The sequence below is a fragment of the Eurosta solidaginis genome, chromosome 3 (genome assembly GCF_040869045.1).
Source record: "Eurosta solidaginis isolate ZX-2024a chromosome 3, ASM4086904v1, whole genome shotgun sequence".
NCBI lineage: Eukaryota > Metazoa > Arthropoda > Insecta > Diptera > Tephritidae > Eurosta > Eurosta solidaginis.
In genome coordinates, this window is record NC_090321.1 from 18,378,343 (window position 1) to 18,391,330 (window position 12,988).

A 12,988-nucleotide genomic window follows, 5' to 3' on the forward strand; every position below is an offset into this window, starting at 1 on the left:
CCGTCCGCCCTTTAACACGATAACTTGAGTAAGTTTTGAGGTATCTTGATGAAATTGCGTATGTAGGTTCCTGAGCACTCATCTCAGATCGCTATTTAAAATGAACGATATCGGACTATAACCACGCCCACTTTTTCGATATCGAAAATCTCGAAAAACCGAAAAAGTGCGATAATTCATTACCAAAGATATATAAAGCGACGAAATTTGGTAGATGAGTTGAATTTATGACGCAGAATAGAAAATTAGTAATATTTTGGACAATGGGCGTGGCACCGCCCACTTTTAAAAGAAGGTAATTTTAAATTTTTGAAAGCTGTTATTTGTCAGTCGTTGAAGATATCATGATGAAATTTGGCAGGGACGTTACTCCTATCACTATATGTATGCCGAATAAAAATTAGCAAAATCGGAGAAGGACCATGTTCACTTTTAAAAAAAATTTTTTTTTAAAGTAAAATTTTAACAAAAAATTTAATATCTTTACAGTATATATGTAAATTATGTCAACATTCAACTCCAGTAATGATATGGTGCAACAAAATACAAAAATAAAAGAAAATTTCAAAATGGGCGTGGCTCCGCCCTTTTTCATTTAATTTGTCTAGGATACTTTTAACGCCATAAGTCGAACAAACATTAACCAATTCTTTTGAAATATGGTAGGGGCAAAGATTTTATGATGTTAACTGTTTCCTGTGAAAACGGGCGAAATAGGTTGATGTCACGCCCAGTTTTTATACACAGTCGTTCGTCTGTCCTTCCGCATGGCCGCTAACATGATAACTTGAGCAAAAATCGACATATCTTTAATGAACTTAGTTCACGTACTTACTTGAACCCACTTTATCTTGGTATGAAAAATGAACGAAATCCGACAATAACCACGCCCACTTTTTCGATATCGAAAATTACGAAAAATGAAAAAAATGCCATAATTCTATACCAAATACGAAAAAAGGGATGAAACATGGTGAGGTAATTGGATTGGTTTATTGACGCGAAATATAACTTTGGAAAAAACTTTATAAAATGGTTGTGACACCTACCATATTAAGTAAAAGAAAATGAAAAAGTTCTGCAGGGCGAAATAAAAAACCCTTAAAATCTTGGCAGGTATTATATATATAAATAAATTAGCGGTATCCAACAGACGATGTTCTGGGTCACCCTGGTCCACATTTTGGTCGATATCTGGAAAACGCCTTCACATATACAACTACCACCACTCCCTTTTAAAACTCTCATTAATACCTTTAATTTTATACCCATATTGTACAAACAAATTCTAGAGTCTCCCCTGGTCCACCTTTATGGCGATATTTCGAAACGGCGTCCACCTATAGAACTAAGGATTACTCCCTTTTAAAACTCTCATTAGTACCTTTAATTTTATACCCATAATGTACAAACAAATTCTAGGGTCACCCCTGGTCCACCTTTATGGCGATATCTCGAAACGGCGTCCACCTATGGAACTAAGGATTACTCCCTTTTAAAATTCTCATTAGTACCTTTAATTTTATACTCATATTGTACAAACAAATTCTAGGGTAACCCCTGGTCCACCTTTATGGCGATATCTCGAAACGGCGTCCACCTATGGAACTAAGGATTACTCCCTTTTAAAACTCTCATTAGTACCTTTAATTTTTACTCATATTGTACAAACAAATTCTAGGGTCACCCCTGGTCCACCTTTATGGCGATATCTCTAAACGGCGTCCACCTATGGAACTAAGGATTACTCCCTTTTAAAATAATCATTAACACATTTCTTTTGATACCCATGTCGTACAAACGCATTCTAGAGTCAACCCTGATCCACCTTTATGGCTATATCCCTAAATGGCGTCCACCTATAGAACTATGGCCCACTCCTTAATAAAATACTCTTTAAAAAAAAAAAAAAAAAAAAAAAAAGCATCAATGAATTGAAGTGGATGTTGGCGATTGCTGTTGATTGGTATGTGAAAGTGTTAATAGCGGAAAGTTAAAACGTTGATACTGACATAGTTAATCTTTTTTTAAACAATTCTTTATGGCGTATTTGGAATGGAGGATTGAGCAGTGTTTTATGTGAACTCGAAGGTGGGATGTTAAAAAATTTAAAATTGGAGTTTCATCGGAAATGTAGGTGGCGAAAAATTTTTAATTTATTTCCTTTGTATTTTATGGCTGATGGAAATATAAAAGCAAGAGCGCATACCTGATATATCTCCTAAAAAGCAAAGTATACGGCAATTTGTTTCCAAATTTTTTCTGTAAGTAACTTTGAAATATTATTTAATACATTTGTATGAAATTTAGAGCACATGTAGCCCACAGTCTGAAAGGTCTCCCAGCGGGTTAGAGGACTTAGAATATACCAGTGGTACGTATTCGTAAGAGGCGACTTAAATGCCAAATTGCTTCATGGGGTTGTGTAGCGCAACCATTTCAAGGGGTTGCCAGCGCAACAATAGCTTCTCCAATTCAATTGTCAAACTCAACTACCCGTAGCTAATCCTGTTTTATTAAAAGCCGAAGCTCTGGCGACCCAAGTTCCTCATGGAACTAGGTGGTGGGGAGGGCGGTATATCCTAGAAGGTATAATGTGGTCATATAAATCGTTCCCGAGATGTTCGGGCTAGTATCTTAATGGTGCTTCGTTACCGGAACGTACCGGATCTATATACGTCAAAGGACCATTAACATCAATAACACGCCCCAAAGCCTTCGGGTGTCTTTATCGTTAATACGACAACAAAAACAACAACAGCAAACTGAAATGCTGTACTGGCTATATGCTTTTAAAAATTAAGGAGCCACGCGCTCCCTGTGCACCGTTACTTTAAATTTTGATTTGCAACTTTATGACATCAATGTTTCTGGACAAATTTTATTGAAATTCGGCACAATGGTCATCAATAATCTGAAAGCATACACTGGCTGCAAGATGTTTTTTTTTTTGTTTGGAAGGTTTCGTGATTTTGCGAATCGTTTTATTTACTAATTTTCGTAAACTTTGTTATATCTCTAGGGCTTGCTTGCAGAGCTCAAACTCTCTGCTGTACTTAGAGTTATTATTATTATTACTATTAACAATGTTTGAATGCTTGACCTTTCAGACTATTACTGTGTGTCGAGGCTTTTATGTATTTAAGTACCTCTTCACATTTTTTACTCCTTATCACAAAGTGAGTCACTTAGATGTGACAGTCTCTGCCTTGCCAATATGACAAACTCGCAGAGAATATGAACCGCCTTGTCATCCTCCAGCTCACAAAAGCGACAGATTTGTGTAGTGGATACATTTAACTAACATAGGTGATACTTTGTGCTACAGAGTACCATTTAGTACCCAGTGAGAGTTCGTACATAGGTCCTCTCAACTTAGATAACTAAGTTTGGCTGATACTCTCGTTGCTGGAAATATAAAAAGTTTGTCTGTCTTTGCTCTGTACATTAAATCCAGTGCTGTATGAATTGTTCCCCAGTTACTTATAGCTTTCCTAGTTTATACCTTTGTAAATCAATTTAAGGGCTCCGTACAATAAAATGCTGCTACAGCCCCCTACTTAGTCTGTTAGTCTGCATGATCATAACCATAATATGCCTAATACACGGGACCAATTCCGAACAGAACTTTTTTTTCTCCGAGATAATTTAAGACTTCAGGGCATTTATCAACTAGCTCTGTAACTCTGTAGGACTGCAAGATACGTAAGGCTGCATGGGTGTCTGACTGATACTGCTCGAAGCTGAGCCTCTTCGTAAACATTCTCTACTGTAAACTTCTATTGAAAGAAGTTCTGGCTAAAAAATAGTGGTTTATAAATTTCTAAAGTTAAGCGCAAATATTCAGCTCCCGTTTTGCCGTCATCAAATAATTATAAAAAAAAAAAAACAAATAAGTTATATCAGTGAAACATTTATATGAGCTCTTAGCAGCATTATCCTATGCTAAAAAATATTTCGCTGTTTCCTAATCATACCTGTGGTATACGAAAAAGTCGTAGCAAATTCGCAACTTGTATTGATGTCACCGATGAAGCTGCGCCCACAACACCAGATATGACTTTGCGTACTTGCGTCTTATTACAGTGATACTCAGCATCATCGATGTTGCTTATTGAGCCTGCAAATAAAAGAGAAATAGAGAAAGTTGTTATTATTTACATAGAGATGTTATCAGAAATGTATAATAAGAATTCATTCGAGCAAATTTATTTGCTATACGTTTATAAAAACGTAAAAAAATTGCTCCATAAGCAAAGTATAGATAGAAATTAGTAATGTTAACTACATGGGCAAAAGGTTAACCATATTTGGCTTTAACATTCATGTTTCATTTTTTGATTGACCTTGAACTGTGTGAAAAATTATGTGAGTACATATATGTCAAGCGTCAACTTTTTTTGCTACTCTTCTTCTTCGTGATTTGTGTTGCGTTATTTCTTGATTAATTGTTGGCTTTATTTCAGCTAATCATAATTGACTTCATGTGACCTTTACACACTCATGTAATTTTATATAAAATATACAAATTTGTTTGGCAAAACCTCACATGTAATTAAAACAGTTCCCCAATGCGTTGAATGCAATTGGAAATGCCACAGAGCTTGCGTGCTCCCACAGCTGTTCATGTGATATCCAACATTTTTCTTTGTAGCTACGTAGCTAAATAAATATTCACACAATTACCTTAGTGGTAGATACCCTGCAAAAAATCGTGCGGTTAGTCACTAAAGATATTGGTCTCCGACTGACCTCTTTTGTATACATTTGGGCATAATTGATCCCCTTTTGTCCCTTTCGGTACAGTTGGGATTAGTTTGAAATCTATGTAGTTAATTTAAGAAATATAAAAAAATGGTAACGAAAAGATTACAGGTGATTGAATCGAATTATGTAAGAAAAATGCGGAACCCATACCGAACCTAAATTACTGGGCTTAACGACTACGCCCGAGTTAGGGTAAAATTTTCGGAGAGTATTTTTTTCCTTTTTGAAAAGCGGGCTAACAGCTTACATCAAATCGATTTGATGGCTTAGCAAACACTTCGATTGTGTTTCTGCCATGAGAGTTTCTCAGCAAAAAAGTCATCTGCCTTAGCAATTCCTTACTTCAATATAAAACGGATATGAAAATAAAACAATTTGAACTATTATTTTATATTAAAATGGATTACATTGGTGAGTATCATTATACTACCATTGGGGTTATAAAGGCGACTTGTTCCTATTTGAGTTCTTATTGAAACGAAAAGGGACTAGTCTTCATATGTTCCCATATGGGTGCAAGGAGTATTGGTCCTATAGATCCCTTTCGGTTATAAATGGGTAGTCGCTTCATAGTACATTTTCAAACAAAAAGGAACAGATCAGCTCATATAAAGTGATCAAAACTGGCATCAGTCGCATACTGCTTTGCGACTCAGCCCGGATTCATCCCAGACAATTCGTATTTTTGCAGGGAATGCTTTTATAAATGAATTGTATATGTGTGCGTGTGAGCACATGTATTTACTTAGTTAAACTGTTTTATACGCATTTTTGTTAAGAGCAGTCTATGGCTGGAAATTTTAGTAAACAACTTTCTTCTGATAATTTTCAATTTTTTAAGGTTTATTTAATTTTTTTTTTCCCATATTTTTTATTTTATTTTTAAATTGCCCGGAAATTTAAAATTTTGCTTGGAATACTCGATATACATATTGTGGCGAATATTAGCATCACCATGCTGTTAGTATATAATCACAACAACAAAAACAGCAAGCAGCCACTCTTATGCACATGTACAAAATAAAGCAAGTAAAACTTACCTACAAAGAAGGCTACGAAGAATATCTCACATACACATATGTATATAGTCAATAGCTAAGAGAAGAAGTAGTTACACACACATTCACACGCATCAAATAACAAGCATGAGATACAGTTGTTCTAGAACACATGATCGGGAAACGAATATATCTTAGGAGAATTGACGAACGAGATAACCGAGCGTATAGAAGCAGCACGTTTTTAGTTGTGATGTATAATTGTGAAGTACTTATCCCAAAGTAGTCTTAATAAAGACCAGTTTGCAATTCTGAATATTGGACATATTTATTCGACAGTTCAGCGATTCGAACGTTGGAAGTAGGTTTAAAATAATCGGAATCCCCCCAAAATTCGTTACAATATATACGCCACTTGTTTTCATCCAGCACATATTTGTAATCAAAAACGTTCGGCTCACTTACGCCCATTTGTGAGTCTGAAATGATTTATTTCCTTTCGTGCAACGGTCGTCTGATAAGAGCCTTATTTCGTATATTATATGAGCCGATATAGGAGTCGTTCTTAAAAAACTCAGAATTTCCCTTATTAATGTGTCTTTTCGGTGTTATTTATGTGGCTTAAATTGAGGAATAGAATTTTCTTGATCAGAGCGAATTTTGGATGTATATACCAAGCAAATTTATTATTTATATATTAATTGGTTGTAGGTACGTGAGCAGGTAATGTCAAAATGAATGTTTATGTAGATGTATTTGTATGTGCTATGTGTTCATTCAGAACCGATGGTGGTCGATTTGTGTGGCTGACTGAGGTAGGAAAAAGTCAGTTAATCTAGTCGTTTGACATTCTTTGTGCGTTTGTTGCTTTGGTGCATTTAATATTTATTTTTTGTTTTGTTGTTGTTGTTGTTGTTGTAGCAATGCTCGCCCCACCTAATAGCCGCGACCGATCACAAATTGTCATCAATATCCTCTAACGGGAGTCCAAGGAAACTTGCCGTTTCAACAGGGGTGGACCATAAGGAAAGGGGTGTTAGAGGCGTTGGTTCCACATTACAATTAAAGAGATGGTTGGTGTCATGTGGGGACACATTGCAAGCGGGGCATACATTTTGTATGTCGGGTTGATTCTGGATAGGTAAGAGTTTAACCTGTTACAGTATCCAGAACGAAGTTGAGCAAGAGTGACACGCGTTTCCCTGGGGAGTATGCGTTCCTCTTCCGCGAGCTCTGGATATTTTTCTTCAAGTACTGGATTCACCGGGCAATTCCCGACATAAAGGTCCGACGCCTGTCTATGGAGTTCACCAAGGACCTGCTTGTGTTTTTTCGCTTCATACGGCTGGGTTCTCAGGTGCCGTGTTTCCTCAAAATGCTTACGGAGATGACTTCTTAGGCCCCTAGGCGGTGCTGGTTCGTCAATCAGATGTCTGTTGGGATGCCCAGATTTCTGGGTATTCAACAGAAACTGTTTGGTCAGCATCTCATTTCTCTCCCTGATGGGGAGTATTCTCGCCTCATTATGCAGATGGTGTTCTGGGGACATAAGAAGACAGCCCGTGGCGATTCTGAGAGCAGTATTTTGGCAGGCCTGTAGTTTCTTCCAGTGGGTAGTTTTTAGGCTTGGAGACCATATGGGTGACGCGCAGCACGTAATCGGCTGGCTAATTGCTTTGTATGTGGTCATGAGCGTTTCTTTATCTTTTCCCCAGGTACTGCCAGCAAGGGATTTGAGGATTTTATTACGGCTCTGAATTCTTGGAACAATTGCGGTTGCGTGCGCACCAAAATGTAGATCCTGATCAAACGTCACACCCAAGATCTTGGGGTGTAGGAAAGTCGGTAGCGTAGTGCCATCGACGTGGATGTTCAATATGGTCGACATTTGGGGCGTCCATGTTGTAAATAAGGTCGCGGAAGATTTAGTCGGTGACTATGCCAGGTTTTGCGAGGCGAAAAAAACTGGAGAGATCAGGGAGATAGCCGTTTATTTTATTGCATAGCTCATCGATCTCTGGGCCTGGGCCTGTGGCAATTATTGTGCAGTCATCGGCGTAGGAAACGATTGTGACTCCTTCCGGTGGTAAAGGTAGCTTAGATATGTAGAAATTAAACAAAAGTGGGGATATGACACCACCCTGTGGCACCCCTTGTTTAATTCTCCTTGGTTTTGATGTTTCGTTTCTGTACTGCACCGATGCCTGTCGACCTCCCAGATAATTTGCGGTCCACCTTTTAAGACATGGGGGAAGGGTAGACCCTTCCAGGTCTTGCAGTAATGAGCCATGGTTGACCGTATCAAAGGCTTTTGATAGGTCTAGCGCTACGAGTACTGTTCTATGGTGGGGGTATTTATTCAAACCGCAATTTATCTGGGTGCTAATGACATTTAGCGCGGAGGTAGTGCTATAGAGTTTTCTGAAGCCATGTTGATGAGGGGCTAGCTGCAAATGTGCTTGGAAATAAGGGAGCAAAATGGCTTCAAGCGTCTTTGCCACTGGCGATAGGAGAGATATCGGACGATATGACTCACCTACGTTAGCTGGTTTCCCAGGCTTTAGTAGCGGGACCACCTTGGCCATTTTCCATTTCTCGGGTATGGCAAAGGTGAAGAGAGACAGGTTGAACACATGCGCTAAATATTTGAAACCCTCTTTCCCTAAGTTTTTAAGCATCGGCATGGCTATGCCGTCTGGGCCCACTGCTTTGGATGGTTTAGCGCAACCAATGGCGTCCTCAACCTCTCTAGCGGTGATGGTGATTTGTGACGCGCTGAATTTGTGTTTATGTGCGTGTCTATTGGCTCTCCGTCTATCTTTGTCGACCGTAGGATGCATTATATATTGTCGGCAGAAAGAGCTCGCGCATTTTTCCGCATCCGAAAGCACCTTATCGCCAAAGGCGATGGAAAGTTTGTCTTTGTGCTTAGTCGGATTCGATAGGGACCTTACGGTGGACCAAAGTTTACCTACACCGGTACAGAGTTTACAACCTCTTAGGTTCTCTTCCCATTTCGCCCGCTTGTGTTCGTCCTCAAGCAATCTGATGCGTTGGTTTATATCCCTTATTTGGGGGTCGCCCGGATCAAGCTGTCTTATAAGGTCGCGTTCCCTCGCTAAGCTCGCGGCCTCCGCCGGGAAGTGGGGCCGGATTTCGGGAATTCTCCCGGCGGGAATGAAATGTGCCGAGGCGGATTCAATGACCTTACGGAAGGCACGCTCCCCTTGGCGGGCATCTGTCGGGATAGGGAGGGCAGCAAAGCTGCTGTCTGTTGCAGATTTATATTCTTCCCACTTTCCTTTTTTGAAGTTTATGAAAGTGCATTTTTCGGTGACGATGAAGTCGGCGGTACGCTCGAACGAAATAAGTATGGGCAGGTGGTCGGATGCCAATGTTACCATCGGCTGCCAGTTGACGCAGTTTACGAGTTCTGCGCTCACGATTGAGATATCTGGCGAGCTATGACAGCTTCCTACCATACGTGTGGGGGCGTCTCCGTTTATTGTGCAGAACGTCGTTTCTTCTATTTGATCCGCCAACATCTCACCCCTACTGTCCGCCCGCAAGTTTGAATGCCATAGGTCGTGATGGGAATTGAAATCGCCTAAGATAATGCGATTGTTGCCAGTGAGTAAGGCATCGATTTTAGGGCGGTATCCACTGGGGCAACAGGTGACAGGAGGGATGTAGATGTTGATGATTTCTAGATTTGCATCGCCTGAACGGACAGATAGGCCTTGACGTTCTAAGACATTGTCCTTCGGTCGATGCCAGGATCAAATATATGATATTGCACAGAGTGGTGTATAATAAACGCGAGGCCGCCTCTATTTCCGCTCTCGCGGTCCTTCCTGTGAGTTTAGTCTCTTGAATCGCAGCAATGCGAATGTTGTGCCGCTTCACGAATTCGACTATCTCCGTAATCTTCCCAGTTAGTCCATTACAGTTTAACTGCAGAATTCTGAAGTGCATGAGGGGTGATGCCGCCACTCTAGGGGTAAGTGACGGGTGACTACGCCTAGGTTGTGGAAGGCCAGGACGCAATTGCTGTTGTGGCCTTGGGTCTGGGCGCCCTTGGGCAAGCATTGGGGTACCCGGATGATTTGGGTTTGCGGCCTGGCAACATGGCGCGATGAAACCCGTCGGGGAGTTGCCGTCGCGGAGACCAGAACATCTAGGGAAGTGGCACCACCCAAGGCAGGAGCTGCATTGGGCGGATGTCGCAAACATATATATTCTGTGCTGGCAAACGGTGCAAACGGAGGGGGGGGACTAAGAGTCTGTTTCCCTGACCTGCACGATTGCTGCCAGAAAAGAGGGGGGGGGAGAAGAAGACGGGGGCAGGGGCTGATGCTCAGCATTGCTACCAGCTCTACTACGAAGGTAGTAGTTATGAGTGGTATCAGCTGTTTGAGTTGTTGGCGCCGTGGGGCGCGAGCAGCAGTTGGTACTTGTTGTGGCTTGCTGAGCAGCGAGGCTGTTGGAAGGTAGTGGAGGGGCACTTAGGCGTAGACTAAGGGACGCCCTTGGGCGTGAGCAGCAAGGAGCCACAAAAAATTTATAAAAGTTACGTGGACGTCGGGTTTTAGGATCAAGCCCAGAACAACCTGTCCGATGCAACCATCCCTTGCACGAGACACACTGAACAGAGTATGACCGTCCTAAAAAGATTCTTTTCTGGCAAATGCAGCAAAACCATTTCTCAGGACCGGGGTCAGGAAACGGACCCGGATTGGGTTCGATACCTTCCCGGAGTAAGAGAATATGTAGCAGTCCTGCTGCAAAGAGCTGCCGGGAGGATGACAATTTGTGGGACGGACGAAACAAATTAAATGGGGTCACACTGAAATGACAGTCCTTGGTCGGGAAAAATCCCGAGTCGCTCCGGTACATAGAACCGACCTTGTTTTGTGTTTGTCTATTGTACCTGTGTAATTACTTTGTTTCGTGTAAAAATTTTTAAAGGTTCAAAGATTCAGCAGTCAAATGTTTTCTGGTCTGTGCTTTCCATTTTTTCGAGTACATTTAGACGTCGGCCCTTTGCTTACATGCCGGCTTGCCGTTTTATTGTTGCTGTTTTATTGTTGTTTGCTGGGGAACATACGTTTACAACCACGTGATTATCGTAGTTAGATTATGGTTTCATGTTTGGATTCCACGTTTCTTTTGTTGTAGTCTCTAATGTGATCTCTATACATCGTTCTTATTTTCAATCCTGTTTGTACTTTGGGACTGTGTTGGCATCCGCAGGTAAGCTTGTATATACCACCGCCGGATCCCTTGAGTTAGTGTTTGTTCTTCGTTTTCGCCTTAAATTGTTTGATGTTTTGAACGCTGTATTATTGTTATATTTTATAAAAAACCAAAATGCCAATTTATAGGGTGATTCGATGTATTTTGTTTTATTGTGTCGGTAGCCGTTGACCTTCTATATATGTCGTAGTTAAATCTATTAGAAAATTTAGTTATATGTATCGTGATATCTATATAGTTGACTCCTCCATCCTTTTCCGTTTCCATTATGTTCCCGTGCTGGTTGTTGTTTTGTTTGTTTTTGTGTTTATTCGAGCCTGTTTGCATGGACTTGCTAAAGCGGGTGTCAGACTTCTGATACATATGATTGATTTTTTTTTTATTATTGCTAAAACCTATTTTGGACCTCTATCTGGATCGTTATTATGAGTGCTCCGAAAATGTTTTAGCGGGACATTTCTTCAATAATATATTCTGCTTACATACAGTCAGTGATAGCACTTTTAGAAAAAGTATCGATACCGGTACTCGTATAAAAAACCCAGATCAAAGTGTCGCTGCTGGTACTCATACTCAGTAAAAGGTATCGAGTATACTCGATCCAAATGAGTACTTCGGAATATTTACCAAAAGTGAAGAAATTTTTGCGAAAAGTGAAGAGATTTTTTTTAAATGAGATCGTATATTTTGAATTTAATAGAAAGCCAGTAAGTTTAAGTTTGGACGAAACCGAACATTATATAACCGTTTGTGTGCTCTTACATATATTTCAAGGATAAACTTAAAGAGAAACTTCGCAAACATGGTCTTCAAAAAAATAAAAATTTTCAATTAGAAAAAAATATTCCTAAACGCCAGTGGTTGGGTAAATACTCTGAGTGTATTTCTCCCATGAAAAGCTACCCAGTGAAAATTCATCTGCCCTGTAGATGACGCTCGAAGTCGGCATTGTATGTACCATCCCGTCTGTTTGTAGAAAAAATTAAAAGGAGCCTGACGCAAATTGGAGGAGAAGCTCGGTCCAAAATCTCTTCGGGGGTTATCGCGACTTTTTCCCATTTTGAAAGTAGACGTGGATTTAGTATGACGTTGACGATTTTCCAATACCAATATATCGTCGAAGATGCTGTAAAAGCTGCTAACACCATCCCCAAAATTTCATAGTAGAACACGAAAAGCTTTATTGCATGACAAGTTAAAATGTATTAAAATTTTATGGAGTTAGCAGCTTTTCATAATTTCGTTGGAGTTAGTGGTTCTGGACAATAAAGACGTACTTTTATAATACCACCATATGCAGAAATCAGCTTCAATTCCACCATTATCAATCAAAGTCGATTTAAGTTAAATGCGGAGCTTTTACCGCATCGTCCACGACCTCAGTTTATACTCAAGTTTTGGTGTTAATGGACTCAACTTTGTTGATCTTAAACATATAGACCATCGGCACTTGGTAAAGTATCGCGGTAAGTATCGATATTTTACTCAGTACTTGGAAAAAAAGCATAGAGTACGAAATACTAGAGTATTTTTTGGAAAAGTATCGATACTACTCACTCAGTATTCGTATTGCTCTATCACTAAATATTCCTCATACGCCATGGCGTACCTTTTCCACCCATGAACATTTTAAACTCTTTCTTGTTGTTATTATGGTATTTCATTAGCAAAAATATTACATTTATTTCAAAGTAAATATCTTGATTATTTACAGCACAAAATGTCTTTTGTTGAAATAAAATTTATTTTTGCTTGTATAAAAATCCTTTTCATCTTTAAACAAAAGAATTATATTATGTGAAGTATTTACTGTAGAGATGAAAGTAACTCACAGTGCTTGTGATTTCAAGAATTCCTAACCACAATGCAAAATATTTATGATAACATTTTTTAGCTGGAATTTGCTTGGTATTATTAGAATGAGTAATAACTGTACTATAACACAGCTTTAATTTGCATACTGGAAG

At 39.6% G+C, this 12,988-nt stretch overlaps 1 protein-coding gene and 1 long non-coding RNA gene across 9 annotated transcripts in view; one reads left to right on the forward strand and one right to left on the reverse strand.

Annotated features, from left to right (window-relative positions):
- The window catches only part of mtt (mangetout), a 409,542-nt gene that overhangs the window by 98,411 nt on the left and 298,143 nt on the right, over window positions 1-12,988 (reverse strand). The window contains exon 3 of the mRNA XM_067771149.1: window positions 3,978-4,120. Coding sequence (XP_067627250.1) covers window positions 3,978-4,120 — 143 coding nt within the window. The remainder of the gene's footprint in view (window positions 1-3,977; window positions 4,121-12,988) is intronic.
- Window positions 1-12,988, forward strand: part of LOC137243402 (uncharacterized) — a 222,854-nt gene that overhangs the window by 16,517 nt on the left and 193,349 nt on the right. The gene's annotated exons all lie outside the window — the stretch shown is intronic.